A 20,346-nucleotide genomic window follows, 5' to 3' on the forward strand; every position below is an offset into this window, starting at 1 on the left:
AGAGCGGTTTAAATAGCAGAGGCTGGCAATTTAATTCCTATGCTATGGATCTTATATTCATCATTCATTGTGGACTTACTCAGAATTATGAACTTTGAACTCATGCACTTTATCATCTTAGGCTGAACCTCACTTCCCAGTACAGCAGAGGCCAAGTGCTTTATATTGCCTTTGTAGCTAATGTGTTTTAGGATCTAATATTCGCAGCTAATGCAGTCCTCTTGGTAGCAGAGAAAAGTTGTTAATCATGTTGAAGGTCGTAAATTCTGCCTTTCCTGAATGTGCAGCATGCTACAAATTGTTGAGGAGCAAAATCTCTCAAGTGTTTCTTTTGCAAATAAAGTTTACCCATATGAAGTCCAGGCAGCAGCTTCATAATTTTTCATCTGCATTTACTAGCTGCCATAAAGACAGAAAGTGCTGCCGTTATGTTTGGAGAAGTGGGTTTATTAGTCAAAATTTGTGTAACAAGAGACTAGGGCTAGTACCAGCTGTTAGAGCAGGATGACAGCCATAGTGTTCTCTGCTTAAGACGGCCAGCTTCTCATTTGCTTCTAGGCAAACTAGGGTAAATCTGAATACTGCTGAGAGGAGACTGTGTGCATTGTTTCGGGGCTTGGAAGACCTACACCTCACTACATGCTCATGTTAGGAGTGCTGCAGTGCTTCAGGCAGCATTTCCCCCTGTCCCCAAGTAAGTCTGATCTGGACATGGGCATTGCCTAGCTAGGAGTTGCTGCAGTGCTACTTGTAAATTCTGATCTTAATTAACTGTCCATAAACTTTACCATATTGCTGTCACATGATTCATAGCCTCACAAGTGGCTCCTCTTCGCTGGAGGTAACATCAGGTGTAATTCCAGGTAGCACAGAATTTAGCCGTCTGTTCTTGGGACTTGCGAAAATGAGACATAGCTGGTGGTGTGCAACTGTAACTTCTAAGCAGCAAGTGCCGTACCTGTGTTTCCACAAGGAGTTCAAGGTCCTTTGACAAATTAGAGAATCAGGTCGAAGCAAGTGATACAGCTACATTAGCTTCAGACACTGAATGTAGACTAGACCCAGTTAAATGCTTTGGCCTTTTTTTTTGGTCATCTTAACACATGTGTACAGTGTTTTATATTTGTGCCTAGCTAAAAGTATTTTAGAGATACTTTTTCAAGCTGAGACTTATGTTGGAAGTGGAATAAGGTAATGTTTGGGCAATGCCAAAGTTTATGAATTTTCCTATTTCTCTTGAAAAGTAAACTTTTTTTGCTTTGTTAAAGTACAGAGCACTTGTGTATCTGTTGAGATCCATACAGAGAAATGGGAGAATGTTTTGGAAATGTCTGCTTGCCACGTTATGAAAATAGAAAGGGGAGAGGTAGGAAAGCAGATTCTTCCTTTGAAACCATAGGAGGCTGCAACATTACCACTCTGATTGTGGCTTTGCAGGCTGATAGCACGTACCTCTGTCACTAAATGGACTGACAGGGTGATCAAATGCTCTGGATGTTCTTAATACATTGCTCAAGTGTATTTAAATCTCAAATTTACTGTTGTCTTTATAATAAACTTAAAATCATGAGCAGCATTTAATGATCAAGGGCGAAAAACCGGAAGTATTGTGCTCTCTCTTAAAAGCACATGCAAAACAAAGATAAACTTCCATCTAGTGCTCTGGCTGTAGCATTCTGAAAAATAAAGAATAGAGATAGATGTGGGAAAGTGGGATCAGTGCCAAGATTAGGAGCATGTAGGAAAATGACAGCTTGAAGGAGTGAATGAAAACTAGAAGGCCATCACAGTCTACATAAGCTGTTACACAATAATTGAATCATACTTCAAAGGTAGAAAATCAGGGCTCAAAATTACCCAAAACAAAGTTGTTATGTGCTGGAATTCACGGTGGCTGTTCCCATCATTTTACCTCAAAGTTCATAGTTGTGTCTCAGCAGATGTGTGCTTAACTCCAGCCTTTTCATTTAGATTAAGTTGAAGCCAAATGTATGTGCAGAAATAAGATTTCCTGAGTTTGGGGGTGGTGAATTTGTTTGTTTGTTTGTTTAAATTTATACGACTATTTAATTGGGGTTTTTTGAGACGCTTTAATTTTCTGTTCATCATTTTGCTGACATTTCATCAGATTCTAATAAGTTTTTTCAAACCATGGGAACTGAGAACACCAGTGTAACAGGCAGTTGTGGACACAGTTGTTGCAGTTTGCATAGTTTAGTGTGCTGATAGGCTGATTTGATGCATCTCTGCTGTGAACTGGAGTGTCATGGAGGAAGAAAGGAGGTCTTCTGCAGGAATGACATGCTGCTGGCTAGGGCATAGTTTTCTTTGTAACGCATAAATGCTGTTTGGGGTTACTGTGATCAGAGGATGTAAATAAATGATGCGACACATTTTTATATGTCGAAAATCATTTAGAAGCACCTTATGTAGCATAAACTATGTAAATGTGAGAAAGATGATTGTGGTGCAGTTGTCTCATCTGATACACTTGAGCTAAACAGTTTTTGCTGAGGAATTGTAGGTAATTGAATCCTAGTGTAAAGTTATACAGTTACCTGCCTGTGACTGTAAGACTGGAGAATGCAATTTAGAAAGGTGGGAAAAGATAGCCAGCGTGACCCAGTTATTTACTGGACTAGATGGTCCTTAGAACTTACTGGTTCTTCATCTTTAAATATGGTAGTAATGACCCTACAGTTCCACATGATCTACAGAGGGGATTTATTAAGATGGTGTATTAATATCCTCTGGTTAATACCTGTCTTTCAAGGGTTCCATCTTCATACATACAAATTAAAGCTCTGAGAAACATCTGCATGCTGAGTCCTTAGACAGTCCTTAGTTCATTCATATAACTATCGTTGGAAGGACTGTGGCATCAGACACCTGAAGGGCTCGCTTTTCTGTGTGCCAGGAGTGCACTTTCCTGTGTGTGCAAGGGGACTGAAATAGGGAAAAGAAAAAGATTAAATTACGAAGGAAAAGGAAATTAAGGACTAACGAGAGATAGCAACAAATGCAAAAGGAAAACCAGGATGTCCGGGAAAGAAGAGTAAAAGAAGAAAGTTGTACTGAAGGGGTGGAAAGAGAAGTGAGTACGAGGAGAGTGGTGGGAAGACGTGCAAGAGGACAAAAGGTGTGAAGCCAGCCGGGAGGAGTACTGGCGCATAACTTGATCTTTATTCCAGTTTGGGAGAGGCAGAAAGGAGTGAGACTTGGTAGGAGGCATGAAGGGTGGGGGTTTGTCTTGGGTTTTGCCCAAGGTGGTTTTGCCCTACTTTCATAACGCCTCACACTCACACAAGAACAAGGGATTAATGAATGCTTTTGGAAGGAGTAAGAGAAAATTTCTAGTCTAGAAAAAGTTTTCGTTCACAAAGGAAAGCAGAAATGATTTTTTCAGTGCCTGTAACTTTGGTAGTTGTGGGAAGATCTTCACAGAAACAGGAAGGGAAGAATTGCTTTTTGTGTTTAAATAAATAGTTATATGCTGCTAACTGTACCTTGTGGGGACAAATTGACTTTTAAAAGTGCATGATTGAGTCCCATATTCCCCCACCTCCCATCTTCTCCTTTTAGTCCTTTATTTCCATAAATACTCACTGCTGTGGTACCTATAAACTGGAGATGCTATAAGCATTAAATGCTACAAAGTAATTTCAAGCAAGGTAGATGTTTTCAGGATTTTCCTTGAGGGATTTTGAGAAATGCAGCATTACTGTCCTGTGTCAGTGTTTCATAGCAGGGTGATTCCTTCTCCTGAGCCTTGAAGGAAAGAAGGCTTGTCCACATAAGGTTCTCTTTCACTTTGCTTTTCTCACCTTATGTAGCTAGGCTTACAGGAAACTTTGTGCCCATACCCCAATGGAAATTCTGCATGTCAAGATACATCTTAATCCCACATAACCATGTGGTTAACGCAGTGATCTTTGTTTCAAATTACCTGCTGGTGACCTACCCCTAATACAGATTAAAGCCAATGTCAGGGATTGAACAAGAGCAGAAGATTTTACATCTGGGAATGAGGGAGTCACCTCATCGAACAGCTTCTGAGCAGTCTTCATGAGAAACCTGTGAAATATATTAAAATCCCCTGGACGGAGTCTGAGTCATAATTACCTGACAGCACACTTACAGAATATGCATTTATTAGAATGATTTATAATATTGTGCCATTGCTGGGTTTTGTATATAATCCTTTGTTGATGGAAGTGCTCAAAATCTGCCTGAGCTGAGAGCATATGCTATATATGTTGTTTGCTGCAGGGAGCAGGGAGTTGTTTGTTTTAAGTTTGTATACTAATTTGTGTTGACTGAAACTAATCCTGGTTATGAAACAAAGTGAGGTTTGTAGCAATTCTTTAATGTGAAAGACAGATCAGCTGCATTAAATTAAAAATAAGTCTTCTATATAATACATAAACAGGTTTTTTAAAATATATTTACTTATTGTAAAAAAGAAAGTATTTTAAAGTAAATTTTTAATAGTTATACAGACTTTTTTCTTTTTCTCTCTCATTTGAACTTTGTCAGTGCGGTTTATTTTGTGAGACACAAAGAAACCAGACAAAGATTTGCCATGAAGAAAATTAATAAGCAGAATCTCATCCTCCGAAACCAGATCCAACAGGCCTTTGTTGAGCGTGATATTCTGACATTTGCAGAAAATCCATTTGTTGTCAGCATGTATTGCTCCTTTGAAACAAGACGTCATTTATGCATGGTTATGGAATACGTAGAAGGTAAAGTTCCTTCTGTAAGGACTGTAATTGTAAGTGTCTTAGCATTCAAAGTTAATATGGAAATGCTCTTTGCTTTTCTGCAGTTCAGATTTTCATTAGCACGTTGAGGTGTTTGTAATAGTTACTTTTATAAAGAAAGAGGGTGGAAGAAGCAATTTGAAAAGGTGCTGAAGCTGAAGGAAAACAGTGGAGAGAAGTAGAGCAAGATGAGATATCCAAGCTACAGTTGTGTGTACTTTTTTTCTTGATCCCCCCACCCCCATATTAAGTAGCAGAAAAACCTATTTTTTTCCAGCTGAATCCTTGTACTGCTTGCTCCCAGCTTCATACTGTGTTTCCAGTACAGTAGTTGGTGGGTTACATGTACCATTGAGTTATCTAACTGGAAAATACTTATGACTACAGATTGTGTCTCTTTCTGCAGCATATATGGATTATACTGATATACCTCAGAATTTATAGCATGATCTTGAACATTTTTCCCTTTTCCACAGGTGGGGACTGTGCTACTTTGATGAAGAATATGGGTCCCTTACCTGTAGACATGGCAAGAATGTACTTTGCAGAGACCGTTCTAGCCTTGGAATACCTTCATAATTATGGAATTGTACACAGAGATTTGAAACCAGACAAGTATGTATAGAATTTAACCAAAAAAGAACTTTGAAATTGTTAGATTAAATAGGAAAGGGGAAAACTTGCTTCAAATGTTTTTGAAAATGTTTTAATTGTGAATATCACGTAGATTCACAATTTCTGCAAAATATTTGAATTTTCATTACCTACAGTTACAGAAAATGCATTTTTTTCCAAAAGAACCCTTTAAAATTTTCTGTCTTAAGGTGGAAGAGACTACCAGAGTACCTGAAAATCCTGCACTTACTCTTCTGGCTGAAATGGAGGGAAATGCGCTTTGGTCATTACAGAAAAGATCTTTCAAAATATGCTTAAAACAGGGCTTAATACAAAGTATAGTCAACTTGCAGATATTTGCATATATGAAGACAAGATTGACCAGATTGAGAAATCTTTTCTGTTGCATGAGCTTTGGGGTTTTTCCTTCAATATTTAGAAATACAATAGTGCTCCTATTCATGTAAATAACATTACAGCAAGTAGCTGCAGTAAAAAGCGTGGCGTTTGCACCTACATTAACCTTCTCCTGTTTCACTTTAAAAAAAAAAGAAAAAAAAGTAAAAAACAATTGGAGTGACAGTAGCTTTATAGCATGGTACTTCAGGCCAGTGTAGTATTAGTTCCTAACTAACTGAATACCTGAGGTTTTTTTTCAAATGAATGACCCAGCTTGTTATAGACAGTAAAAGTTCTCGCTTCAAAAGTGACATTTATTCTGTTCTAAGTCTTTCAAATAATGTGTGTTTCTTTTTCTTCAAAGCATCTAACATTCAGCTCTCAACACTTGTATGGTTCTATAAGATGTTGTGCAATTGCACATAAAAAGCTTATTTATATCTGGTAACAGTAAACAGTGTAAAACCGTCAGATTTTTAACCTGTTTATTTTGTACCTGGTTAAATTACTTTATAAGCTGTCTTTGTATTTTGCAGTGCTAATGAAACATTTTCCTCTAAATATAACAGTAATAAGCACATATCAGTGATAAGCACATAATGTTGCATTATCTCATAGATGTAACTTCAGAACTTTCTAATTTTTAGTTTATTGGTAACGTCCATGGGCCATATAAAGCTTACAGACTTCGGCCTGTCAAAGGTGGGGCTAATGAGTTTGACTACCAATCTGTATGAAGGCCACATTGAGAAGGATGCCAGAGAATTCCTTGACAAACAAGTAAGACTCAGCCTTTTTCATTTCTACATTGAGTGGTCAAATGAAGTGATATTTTTACTGCCAGAATGTACCATAATACTGTATAAACTGTTATTGGTGTTCCAGTTGTGTGTGTCAGTTACTTTTACTGATGCCCTGCAGATTATTCTAGGCTTTTTTCTTTCTATGTTAGAATCTGTTAGTAAGATGAACAACCTAATTGTGTGCAAGTTAATTGGTGAGAGAGACAAATGGAAAGCTGTTTTATAAGGAATTCAGAAGTCTCAGCAGAGTACTTCTGGAGCTCATGATGCTTTGTACAACCAGGGGTGCTAAAATCCTAGTTATGGCCCATTTCCTTTCAAGCATGCCTCATTACCATTGCTCACAATCTGTTCACTGTAAAAGTTACTTAAGATAAAACCGTCACAACTTTCATGTAAAGATAAGGATATGTTTAATATAAAATATTTGCTGTGATGGACGTCTATGTATGAAATGCAACCTTTGCAAGACAGATACGCAAAGGTTGATTATAATGCCTGTAAGTGTAGCAAGGTCATTCTAAAAACATAAACCCTTACGCAAACTCAGCAGACTAAAGTCTACTGAATTCCATTTTTGTATATTTCTGTATTATTTTGTATTTCAGGAGTTGTGAATTATGTGACATAGTTCAGTTAGACTTGTTTTACCATCATGCTTATTTTCCGCTTTTAGGTCTGTGGTACGCCTGAATACATAGCTCCTGAAGTGATACTGAGACAGGGTTATGGAAAACCAGTGGACTGGTGGGCTATGGGTATTATCCTTTATGAATTTCTTGTTGGATGTGTGCCATTCTTTGGAGATACACCAGAAGAGCTGTTTGGACAAGTAATCAGTGGTGAGGATCATCACTAAAACCCACAAATTTCTTAGCTTGCAGTGAAACATTTCGATTAATAGTTATGTTCGGTTAATAGTAATGATATTTACAACTTTAATGATAGACCAGGTTTTCAAGCTAGTTTGCTCAAAAACTATTATTGTAATATTGTAATACACAACTTGCTGTCAAAGCAACAAGAATAAATTCGGATTAAAAGCTGAACTTACTGTATTTTGTTGCTAAGTATGGAAATACAGTGGAATATAAAGGTTAAGCTGCACTGTTTGGAGAAGAAAAGCAGTATTAGTAGAAAAGTAGTGCCACTATGGCGCAGAGATTTCAGCCTTTAGTAAAGAAATTATACCAGAGAATAAATGGTTAAAATAAATTTGCCTAAATGGAAAAATGCCTCATGGCACAATGAAGAAATTAACAAAGATGTAATAAAACTAAAACAAATGTCTCCCAGATAATAAATAATGAGAAGGAGAAGGAAACAAATTCGATTCACAGATTGTTAATGATTTCATTGGTGATTGTTGTAATGTAATGTTATTTCTGTAGCAGCTGTTCTTCTTCCATTTAAAATTCAATAACCTTTTAGATTGAAACCTGCAAGCTGACCCTAAGTATTGTTATGAGGCTTGTGGCAAAACTGAGTGACAATTAAACAGAATTGTTTACTATCCTACCTGCCATTTCCATAAATTTCCTGGATGCCTAGATCTAGAGGGCGTCTATTTATGCCAAAAGTTTAACAGAACAGTGCCTCTGTTGCTGAGTGTTTCCCAGTCTGTTTTAGGGTGTGTTTATCCAGTAGATAACACCGGGGGGAAAAAAAAACACAACAACCTAGCATACAACAAAACCCCAACAGAAACAGAACTAACGGCATCTCTGGTTCCTTATTCTCTGAGGAGGCAACAAATCCCGGGAGTCACTCTGTCATCATCTCACTTTTCCCCATCTCTGAAGTGGAAAGCCAGACTTGTTTATAAACTGTAATGAAAGGGATTTGTGAGTTGCCTCTAGAACTTGACCTCTTTATACAACACCCTAGCAGTTCATGGATTTATAACCTTTTCTGATGTGATACTCTGAGGCCTGAGTGGCAAGGAGAATCAACTGTTTAATTAACACAAGCGGCAAATGCTGGCTTTGTTCTGGCTGCCTTACAGCTGCAGTGTGTATTCATGTTTTATTTTCGAAATCTGATTTAAACGACAGTGGAAGCTGTAGATAGGCAAACATGGGAATAACTCATGTTTTTATTGCATTTCCAGACACATGCACATGTGTGTCTATCTTTATGCTCTCTTGACTGGGAGAAGGGAGGGAATAGTCTGAAATTAGGACAAAATTTGTACTTTAGACTTTATTTCGCAAGTGGCATTAATTTTACATTTTGTAAAACAAATTGTTATGTGTTAGAGTCTAGCTGATACTCCTTTAAGTGACTTCATCTGTTTGAATGTGTCCGTTTATCTTCCAGAAATTATCTGTAGAAGTGTACACTTGTAAACTTGATCTGTTCCTACTCACTCTCCAAGAGCTGGAGAGCTGTTGATCAGCGTAGCTTCTTGTGTTGATGTTGACTTGTCACTTTGTTTTCTTCTATTTTAAATACCCTTGCTTACTGAAATGATTCTTACTGTCAGTATCTTCAGGATAACTCTCTTGTTGGATAAGTTTCCTGTGCTAAAATACATTGTAGTCAACTGTAAAAACCACGTTAAAGAATCCGAACTATAGCCTAGACGTGTATTGTGGTTTCTGGGGTGTCATCTACATTCTATCTGAAAATCTACTTTAAAATCTTGTCCCCTTATCCTTCTTCATTGTAGGTTGCCTATCCTGTCCCAAGTTGCTTGAGTACAACTGTGGGAGGCCTCAGTGTAAACTTAGATGCCTAAAATGATCAGGGTTGAAAATTACGCTCTAGAAACAGGTCACATTTCTTTGGGAAACTCTGAAATACAAAGATTAACCTTGTGTGTAGCTTGTGATGATTATTTCTTCAATGATGATCCTTTTGAAGGAAAAGTTTAGATCATATAATGACAACAAAATCCTTAACAGCATTCCGTATTTCCTGAACTCCTAGCATTCTCTTTCACTGGTGCCAAAATCCTTGTACCTCACAAGAAACTACTGCAGAGTTTGACATTTGTGGAGGCAATTTCTGCTAAATAAGACAAAACTTCCTCTGTAAGCTGTTATCAACATCACGATCACATTGAAATTGGCACACTTTTCCATTGATTAATTTACATGAAAGTTTGGCTGAATTTTTATTCATCCTTACTGCAGAGTTTAATATCTTGATCACGTGGTTTAGAACCAACTTGCTGTGAAGTGCAAAAGCCTTGCTAGTGTAAGTGTCAGAAGAGTGAGGTGATTTTCTGCAGTATGGGACACTTAGAAAAAAGCTCCATTGGCATGTATCTCTCCAAATCAGTGTTCAATACGTTGACCTTAGTCATGGATGTAATGATTTCAGTGAGTCTGCTAGCATTAGAGAAGGATTACAGATGTGAGCGGTGACTGCTGGGTCAGGTCAGCTGTGTCCATCTTAACAGCAGTTTCCGTGGAACAGAACTGAAATTTAAACCATGATTGGGAGGGTGGGGGCCAGAGAGAAGGGACTGCATACAAGTAGCTAGTATTTTGCAGTAGTTTTTCATGAGCCAAGCATTCCTGTATTCTGTTGTTAAACACTGGTTTGGGTTAAAGGATATTTCGGAGGAGAAGGGGAACATAACCATGTGTTTATGGAGTCTGTATACAGAGTATAAAAATTGGAAGTATTTGTTGTGGAACAACTTGAAGTTGCCTTAACCCTGACTTTTCTGCTAGCTTACTATGAAAGCTTTGAATTGGGATCAGACTTCAGTAATAACAAACAACTTTCTGTTTTGCTAGATGAAATCAACTGGCCTGAAAAGGATGAAGCACCACCTCCAGATGCCCAGGATCTGATTACCCTGCTCCTCAGGCAGAATCCTTTGGAAAGACTGGGAACAGGTTAGGAAGCAATATTTCAGATTGCTAGTGTGCTAGAAATAGGTTCTGTATTTGGCATTGGGAGCTTTTGTTCACTTACTTGTTTTGCCTGGGAAGCATGCCATTATAGCAGAGGGTATTTTATATAGACTCAGACCAGTAATAAGAGCTTAACAAGTTGGCGACCATCCTTTTGTTGGAGTTTACATGCAGTCATTTTGCATTTGCTCTTATTTTAATTTGATAAATAGAACAGAAAATTCTCAAAGACCCAGTTAGCCATTGGATGGAGTTCCTTCATTAAATACAGTATTAAATAACACAGAAACCGAGAAGGGAAATCAATGCCCAACTGATGTATCTTTTTTTCATAAGTATCTTAGCTTGGCGAATTAGTTCCTCCAGGCTGTAGGGTAGAGGATGAGTACTCACTAATTATTCAGAAATTATTGTCTGAGGTTGTTTTGTGATATGTCTTGTCATTCTTATTCAGCAAGCCCTACTGCCTTGTCTGAAAAAGAATATAATCAATAGTGTGAATCTTACAGAAGTAAATGGTTATGGATATATTGTGAGACCACAAACTGCCAGCTTGTTCCACATGATCATTCAGTGCTGTGCTCTTTCCATTCGGAAAGAAAAATCTGGCATGTGGTATTAGGAGCAGTGAGGCTGCATAGGCTAATGAAAGCACTGCCATGTGCGTTTGTGTAATAGACTTTATTTGTTAGCCGATGGAGCGGGATTTATTTGGGAATTTGGGTGAGGGGCAATAATGAAGAATGCCACACATGATTTTTGAAGTGTTAATATATGGGAACCCTGGTTACTGATGGCCGTCCCACTGGGCAGAGCAATATGTAAAAAGCAGCAAAAAAAAAAAAAAAGCCTCCTAACATGAGAGATGCTGAATATAAAGCTGTAGTCTTATTTATTGTGCATACTGTGTTTCATGATTATAAATGCATTGGGGATACTAAGGAAACCAAGTGGTAGGTTGAATCAGCATGAGAGTGCCTGGAAAACCGCTGGCAAAACTGAGTCCAGTGGTCAGATTGTGCTGCGTATTTTTAGAGCTAATATAAAAAGGAGCTTTAGGAATCATTTCATAACTGTCCTTACCACAGACACTCAGGGGGAATGTGAATATAACCTAGACTCCAAGTACTATTGATGTGGTCCCAAACAACAGGTCTTCCTCTGGGACATGCCAGTGTGACTGAGATGAGTGAACAGCATGTCCCTTTCTCCCTTAGCATCTGGGATGGATCTGTGTGAACAGCCCTTAGTCTTTACTGTAGCTGATGATCTGGAGTAAGTGGCATCCAGGAAAATTTGTTGTTTTCCCTTGCCCCATTTTGAAGAAGAGTGAAGGAGGTGTCGTGCCCGAGTCAGCTTCTCTACTTGCTACCTGCCTTCATCTGCTGCAGGGGGCGCTGCTGCTAAATGCAAAATCAAGAGCTACAACTAGTTCCATTCCCTTGTTTTATACTGCTTTCAGATATTGTGTCACTGACAGGATGCTTTTTCCTGATAAACACAGTGTTAATTCAAGGCTATAACCCTGTGAGAGGCCGGATCAGAAGCTGATTGCAAATTCTGGCTTTTGTTACAGCTGTTTCAGAAAGTGAATTGGCTACAGTGAGGCAGGCTTAACCTGTAATGGTCAGTGTCACTACATGAAGCATCTGTGCAGCTCATTTACAGGCTGATTTCTTTTGACTGTGTACCGTCTCTCAAGAGCTGTCAGTCTGAAGAAGGAAATCAGGCAGCCATTTCTTTGAAGCACTGAGGGGTGTTCAGAAACAGCAACAAAGTTTTTTTAAGTGTCAGAAGCAACTCACAGAAACGAAGGCTGCAATGTGACAGGTCCCATGGGTGCACTGGAAAGTAGCACAGTTTATCCCAGGTTCCGCCATACATTTCAAATGACAACCGTATCTATTTAATAGGTATTAGCTAGCTGTATAACACTCCATGAAAATTGTAATTGTGTATTTGCTCAGGAGACCTTGAGTGCATAGTCAAATTGAAGGAGAGAGAGAGATAGTAGTTTTGGAGAAGGAAAATGCAGAAAAAAGACCTTTTGGGGTTTGAAGTGTCTGATACCAATCGAGAATTACACAGTTCTGACAAAATATCCCATTACTGTGCTCAGAGAAATGTTTAGTCCTTGGCTAGTGACTTAAAATGAGAATTATTTTGGTTTCATTTGGGGTGATTTGGCTTTTATGCATTTTTCTCTGATGCAGTTAGAAAAGCAAAGAATCCAACCTAGAAATCTTGGCAGTCTCTCACTTAAAAACCGATCCTGGTGACTTCACACTTTTTCTATGGCTGTCTCCTGACTTAGCCTTGACAGGGAAATCTACATGCTGTGTCAATGGGGTGAGTTGACATTGGCTAGCCAATAGGTGCCCACCAAGCCACGCTGTCACTCCTCCTCAAGTGGTCAGGGGAAGAAAATATGATTAAAAGGCTTGTGAGTTGAGATGAGGATTGGAAGATCACTCAGCAGTTTGCCTCATGGGCAAAACAGACTCAACTCACGGAAATTAATTAATTGCCAATTAACAACAGAGTAGGATAATGAGAAATAAAAATTTAATCTTAAAACATTCTCCCCTCACCCCTCCCTTTTTCCCACGCTCATCTTCACTCCGGAATTCTCTGCCTCTTCCCCCACAGCAGCACAGGGGGATGAGGAATGTGAGGTGTGGTATAGTTCATCACATATTATCCCTGCTGCTCCTTCCTCCTCACTCTCTTCCTCTGCTCCAGCATGGTGTTTCTCCCATGGGAGACAGAACCCCATGAACTTCTCCAGTGTGAGTCCTTCCCATGGGCTGCAGTTCTTCACAAACGGCTCCAGCATGGGTGCTTTCCAGGGAGTGCAGTCCTTCAGGAACAGACTGCTCCAGCATGGGTCACTCATGGAGTCACAAGTCCTGCCACCAAATCTGATTCTGCATGGGCTCCTCTCCACAGGTCCTGCTAGGAGTCTGCTCCAGCATGGGCTCTCCACAGCCTCCTTCAGGCATCCATCTGCTCTAGCATGGAGTCTTCATGGGCTGCTGGTGGTTATCTGCTCCACCGTTAACCTCCATGGGCTGCAGGAGCATAGCCTGCCTCACCACAGTCTTCATGGGAATCTCTTTTCCGGCACCTAGAGTACCTCCTTCCCCTCCTTATTCACTGGCCTAGGTGTCTGCAGAGTTGTTTCTGTCACATATTCTCACCACTCTCTTCCAGCTGCTGTTGCACAGCAGTTTTTTACCCTTTTTTAAACATGTTAGGACAGAAGTACTGCCAGTGTCATTGATGAGCTTAGCCTTGGCCAGTGGTGAAGCAACTTCTCTTGGGCCAGCAGACATTGACTCTGTTAGACGTGGGGGCAGCTTCTCACAGAAGCCAACCCTGCAGCCTTCCACTACCAAAACCATGCCACATAAATCCAATACAATCAAGTGGGCAGTAACTCTTGCTGAAACAACATTTTAGAATTTATGCTTCCTAATAACATCCTTGCCCTCCAGGATAAAAATTCCAGTATTTCATTCTGTTCTTATAGTTGTTTGCTAACTTGAAACTGGTGTAATTGTTTAACACACATTATAACAACTAGACAGTAATCGATAGGACGATAAATATAATACAGAATTGTTTATTACTGCCCTAAAACACAAAAAGGAGAACCCGGTCAGCAAACACTATTAATGATCATTCCTCATTACTTTCTAACTTGTACTTACTCATCTAATGCACATAATTATTTTTATGGCTACTGCTACTGTATTTGATGTATCCGACTAATGTGTTGCTGACAAATAATAATTAGTATATCCAGAAAAGTTGAATCTTAAAAGGGGAAGTTGATAAAGCAATGCTACCACTATTATAGAATTGGTAACAACAAAACAGAGACAGGGAGGTGCTCTGACAAGCTTAGGAGATTCTAGTGGAAATGGGTGGTCGATATTCCTGCTTACAGTGATGACTATGCCTTTCCATTATAATTTGAATTTTCTGGCCAGGGGTTTAGTTGAATTAATGACAGAGGATTTGGTATAATTTGCTCAGTGCTTTTCTCTGGCTCCCCCAGGTGGTGCATATGAAGTAAAGAAGCATCAGTTCTTCAGGAATCTTGACTGGAATAGTCTGCTGAGGCAGAAAGCAGAATTTATTCCACAGTTGGAGTCTGAAGATGACACAAGTTATTTTGACAGTAGGTTTTTGATGGTATTAAAGAAAATTTGATGAGTGCCTTGTTTACGTAATCACTGCCTTTGACTTTTGGTTACTGCTTTGAAAATCTGCTTTGTCAGAACCATTGGCAGCTTGCAATTTCACTAGTGGTTTGACACTTCAGCAGAAATAATCTTGAGAATTAAATTATGCTTCTAGTTAGTATTAAAGCTTGGTACCCATTCTTCGTGATAAATTCAAATACTTCCTTTCGCTTATCTGTAGCTCGTTCTGAAAAATACCACCATATGGAAACTGAGGAAGAAGATGATACCAATGATGAAGATTTTAATTTGGAGATAAGACAGTTTTCCTCATGCTCACACAGATTTTCAAAAGTAAGTAAAAATTCCTGTAATGTTAATATGTATTGTGTACATAAATATTTTGCTGCTTTTATGGATTTTGGAAATGTGAGATATGGAAGAGATGTATAGGGCATTGTTTCTTCAACAAACATTAACTGAAATTGATAAGAATGAAATGCATGCCATTAAATCAAAACAGGAAAATTCTGTAGGAAAGTTATTTCTTGAATCCTTAAGAAGGTAGTAGAAAATTATATAAGTATGTTGGTATTTTATGTAAAAAACTCTTGATAGCATAGGAGAAAGTTTAGAGAAACTGTTCTGTTAAATACTAAAGCATGTTGTTTACGTTGGTTTCTTTGTATGTAGTTTGCATGTTTCTCTCCAGTTGTGTCCTGGGTATCTTCCAGGTGATGGCATAACGAAGATTATAGTACTAGCCTATAGTAGCTATTAATTTAATTACATTAGACTGAAGAGTAAAAACAAAGTAGTGGTTAGTGTGTGGTATGGTTAAGAAGAGATGTGTATTTGAGAGAGTGATTTGAATGCTGTGAATTGAAGGTAAAAGTGACTGTCCAAAAGGTAGTATACTTCAGTAGCTGAGATGAGCGTTAATTATTGCTGGCCAAGGGATGCCAGTAGGGGCAGAGCAGATATGCTCAGAAAATACTGTGGAGGTTAAATTGACGGGAAATAATGGAAGTGGAATGGCTAATGAGCATACTTCAGTCTTAACATAGTATTCAGCAGTGATTTTCAAAAGCTTTCTGCTTAAAAATTTTCTTGAACCTACTGTAGGAACTGTTTGAAAGTATTTGGAAGGTCTGCGTATGTATCTTGTTTGTCCTGGATTATGCTTTGAGGAACTGGTGGATTTTATGCTAACGCTGCAGTATGACATATGTGTTGCTTTTGTAATAACATGGAAGAGCAGAGGCAGGAATCATGGATGTATTTATCCTCATTCTGTGTGAACTCCGTATTTTGTCTTGGTGGTGGGTTTCAAATTCAGGTACTGGTAAACGATGCAGTCTCTGTGGAGATAAATTGGACAAGAGGCAATAGGCACAAACTGGAACAGGAAATTCTGTCTGAAGACAAGGGAACAAGTGATCAAGCACTGGCACGGGTTGTCCAGAGAGGCTGTGAAGCCTTCAGCCTTGGAGGTCTTCAAAAGCCCTCTAGTCATGGTCCTTACCAACCAGCTCTAGGTGACCCTGCTAGTGCAGGGGGGTTTAACAACATGACCTCTAGAGGTCCTTTCCAACCCCATTCTGTGATCCTGTGAACTTCGGTCCTTTTGAAAGCTCTGTATCACAGTAATAGTTTGGTTTGTTGATTCATTATGTCATTGCATCTCTAGCTGTGCCTCTCAGGCTATAGAGTATACAGCTGACAGTTTCTGTGTGCTGTTTGTTGGCTAAAGCAAACAATAGACTTGCAGTGATCAGAGGGTTGTTTTTTTTTCTAAATCCTTTAGCAAGTAATTTATTCTTAAATTCAAAACCAATTCAGATGAATTTTTCTGCTTTTCACACCTGACTGGTAGATGTTAAATCAGTATCTGAGGGTTAGGGCTTTTTTGCCTTGATTTGCTTTATGGTTGTGAATTAATCAAAGATGTGCATTAATCCTGTGACCTAGAAACCCTAAGGCTATGGATTTTGTTTGTACTCTCTTGGTTCACACAGTGAAAAGGAGAAAAAACTGATGAATTCATAACAAGAAGAGATGTTATTTGTGACCTTCTACGTGAGGAGCCAGGAAAGGAAAATAGGAAAGCATTTTTAAGAACATATTTTAAGAAACTCTTGGAAACTTAAAAAAGGCTCAATAAGTTTGAAGTTTGCACTCTGAAATACTGTATAAGCATTTAGAACATGTAGAGTCAACCTGAAATGTGCTTTCCTGCATGTATTTTTCTGTCAAATTTGTCAATGACAAGTTGGCTTTTTGTCTCTAATAGGTTTTTAGTAGCATAGATCGAGTCACTCAAATACAAGGTGAAGGAAAGGAAGATGCAGGAGACAAAATAAAAACTGTAACATTGCCTTCTGTGGAATCTTTAAGCTGGAGTTCAGAATATTCTGAAATGTAAGTAAAAGTTGGTGCTGGAAATGGCCCATCTCCTTCTTGCCAGGTAGGAGGCCTCCTCATCTCAGTAACTGCATGAGAGTTTGCTTATTTTTAATGCAGACAACAAGTATCTACATCCATCTCCTCTGACACTGAGAGCAGCAAGCAGCGACATAGTTCTCGTTTGCTTCCAAAATTGGCCATATCCACCGAAGGAGAACATAATGATTCCACCAGCTTAGTGGGCCCTCGGGAAGAACAGGAAAAGCCTGTGTTTGTGAGTGAGGAAATAGTGCAAGACGAACTTGAAGTAACCACTCCAGCAAGTACAATCAGCAGCTCCACATTGTCAGGTAATTCACAGTGGTTGTCTTGACATTAGAAACAGTTGTGGACTTTCTTTATTTAGCAATAGCATCCATGGATTTAATAGTCATGCTTTGGAAAAAAACTATCCCAACATGGTTCTCGTTTGGGCTCAGACTAAAGCTAATAAAATCTACAAAAAAATATTGTAAAGTTTCGACATTTTTCGAAATACATTAGGTGTTGCCGCACTGACTCTGGAGGGCTGCTAGAGAAGTGAATAAAATGGTGACTTGACCATAGAGCCTTTGCAGGACATTTATTTGTGAGAAGAAGTGTCTTAGATCCCTTGAGTTCTTAAAACTCTATTTTCATACCTTCCCTCACCGAAGCTGGTGATCTTTTGATTGATCATCCTGGAGTCATTCCAGCTGATCTGTAGTGCTGTTTTCTAATGCTGTGCTGCACCGCTGGGTGTTTTTAATTATGACATCTCTATGGTGCCTTTCAGAATTGGCAGAGTTGTCTTTGACTTGTGGAACTCTTTTTTGTCATTAGTAACCTAGGAGGGAGTGTTGTAAACCATTCCCTACTGAAATTATTGAGTTCCTTTATGCATCCCTCTCCTCTAGTATTTCATGCATTTTGGTAGGATCCAGGGCCCTAGTATCTTGCTTGTTTTGTTCTTTCAGACAAGAGGTTTTTCTAAGTGTTGGAAGACCTGAGTCTCATGGATTGTTCACATACAGGTTCTAGTTACCTTCTCTTACACATTTACCTGTCTTCATCTGTTCCCATACTCCTAATTTCCCTTGTAGTCTGCATTTTCCTCCCCTTTTCTTCTCTCCATTTCTGGGAAAGTAAATTTCCTCAGGCTCATTCAGCCGTACAGCCTTTTCCATCTCCTTCATTTCTCTAACAGTGATGTATTCCGAGTCTTGCTCACTTTCCCCCAGCCCTGTGGTGCTGGCATTAGCACAGCAGTCACAGTGATAACTCAAAGCATCTTATCCTCTGCTGCCCCTTACCTGTTACCCTTAAGAGTAATTTCATTTCTCTGTGGTCCGTTAGCAACAGCGTGTTCAGTGACCTTAAAGGAGTACTAGGAATTACTGCCATGTCTTTAAACAGGCAATTAATGCAAATCTGTGTTTCATATGACTTTCCTGCAACATCTTTAGATTTTTGAGGAAATCCCATGCAGGTTTTTTTTCTTTGTTTGAGAAGTTGTTGTTCTTTCTTTGTGCAGTATTGTGGAAATTCATTGCCTATGATAGACTAATTCCAGCGTGGCTGTAATACTGAGTTTAGTGGTGCAGTAGTGTAGTAGTCAACCACCCAAAGAATAAAAGATGATGATAATAATTAAAATAATACTTTGTGTTTTAATGATTTTGGAAAATTTAAGCTGATAGCAACTTTTGTAGGAGTGGTGCCTTTTACTTTAGGAGGATTTCACATGAAAACAAAAGTATAATTAAGTTCTCAAAGGTGAGTGCTGCATATTGAGATAGCAGACTTGCTTCAGCTTTTGCCACTAATTTTACTTTAGTGACTGACTGAAAAAAAAGGTTGCTTCAATTCGTTCTGTTAATGTTTATGCTCTCCATAAGTTTGGAAGAATTACGCTGATTTCTCTGTGTTTGTTTTATGAACTTGTTAACAGAAAGAAAAAATTCCTGTCTCGCAATTGTAGTGTTTCCCTTCCCTGATCCCTGGTTTTCCCTCAGTACTTTTTATCCCTTTTTCTTTGTACAGTTGGCAGTTTTTCAGAGCACTTAGATCAGATAAATGGAAGAAATGAGAGTGTGGACAGTACAGATAATTCATCAAAGCCAACCAGTGAAGTTGCATCTCACATGACTCGTCAGCGATTAGAAAGCACTGAGAAAAAGAAGATCTCTGGAAAAGTCACAAAATCTCTTTCTGCAAGTGCTTTGTCCCTCATGATTCCAGGAGGTAGAGATAAATACTTCCATTTAAAATGTTATGACTAATGTGTACTTGATAGTTTGTGATACAGTATTTTTGAGAATCCAGAGTGGATTCTGTGTCACACTTCTTTGTTTCTCTTGTTCTCACGTGCATTACTAGATGGTACAGTCTCGTCAGCAGGTTACAGTAGTCGGGGACAAGATTACAGTTGAGGGACCTTCTGTGACAGGCAAAAGTATAGCTTAGTAGTGACTGCTTTGTGTTCTGACTCTCTGCATGCGCAGCAGGATGCAGGCTTCCGTCCTTGGCTCATCCTATGGCAGGCTTGTGACTTAAGTTTTCAGCAAGCTCACTGTACAGCACCAAGAATAGCTGTTTGTGACAGCAGTGCATTCGGCCTGACTAGTTCTCTCCCATCTCCCATACGGAAAGGTGATGAGCTGGAGAGAAACATCATGAAAGAAGAAAGAGCATGTAGGCTTCTCTTTGTACTACACTGACTTACATGTGCTCAAAGTTTGAAGCCAGAAATATTGCTGTAAGTATGTTGAATTATATCAGTAGTATTGAGTAGTTTTCAGATGAGGCATTGGAGCTTTGCTTTTTAATGGTTCAGTATCAAAGTCCGTATTTTCCAAATTTTGAGGATTTTTTTTCTAAAAGTGGAAGCATACCTCAGCTTTGCATGCTGGCTATGTATGCTGCTTTTACACCTTAAAGGTGTAGTATTTAAGAATCTGCTGGTCTGATAACATAGCCCTGCACTTGCTCTGTATGTTCAGTGGTGGCTTTGACAATAATTTCAGCAGGTTTCTTTGAGTCCTCAGGCTAATGGAAAATTTTGCAGTGTCGAAGAGTTCGTTCTGGCTCGACTCTTAGACTTCTTGATTAACAGAAAGAAAAAATTCCTGTCTCACAATTGTACTGTTTCCCTTCCCTGATCCCTAGGCTTAGACCTAGGGATCCTAGACCACTCAGTGGTTAAGTAATTGGCTGGATGGTTGCACTCAGTTGCTGGATGTCCGAGAGGAGACCAGTGAAGAGCGGGGTTCCTCAGGGGTCA

General features: G+C 39.0%; 1 protein-coding gene across 1 annotated transcript in view; it reads left to right on the forward strand.

The window, feature by feature from the left end:
* MAST4 (microtubule associated serine/threonine kinase family member 4) overlaps positions 1 to 20,346 on the forward strand; it is a gene marked incomplete at its 5' end in the record, with an annotated part of 47,359 nt that overhangs the window by 13,992 nt on the left and 13,021 nt on the right. Inside the window, 10 exons of the mRNA XM_010138864.1 lie at positions 4,537 to 4,745; positions 5,240 to 5,378; positions 6,425 to 6,557; positions 7,257 to 7,422; positions 10,330 to 10,431; positions 14,513 to 14,635; positions 14,881 to 14,993; positions 16,933 to 17,060; positions 17,163 to 17,395; positions 19,107 to 19,307. Of these exons, the coding sequence (XP_010137166.1) occupies positions 4,537 to 4,745; positions 5,240 to 5,378; positions 6,425 to 6,557; positions 7,257 to 7,422; positions 10,330 to 10,431; positions 14,513 to 14,635; positions 14,881 to 14,993; positions 16,933 to 17,060; positions 17,163 to 17,395; positions 19,107 to 19,307 (1,547 nt within the window). The remainder of the gene's footprint in view (positions 1 to 4,536; positions 4,746 to 5,239; positions 5,379 to 6,424; positions 6,558 to 7,256; positions 7,423 to 10,329; positions 10,432 to 14,512; positions 14,636 to 14,880; positions 14,994 to 16,932; positions 17,061 to 17,162; positions 17,396 to 19,106; positions 19,308 to 20,346) is intronic.

The sequence above is a fragment of the Buceros rhinoceros genome, unplaced genomic scaffold (assembly GCF_000710305.1).
Source record: "Buceros rhinoceros silvestris isolate BGI_N320 unplaced genomic scaffold, ASM71030v1 scaffold9976, whole genome shotgun sequence".
NCBI classification, from domain to species: domain Eukaryota; kingdom Metazoa; phylum Chordata; class Aves; order Bucerotiformes; family Bucerotidae; genus Buceros; species Buceros rhinoceros.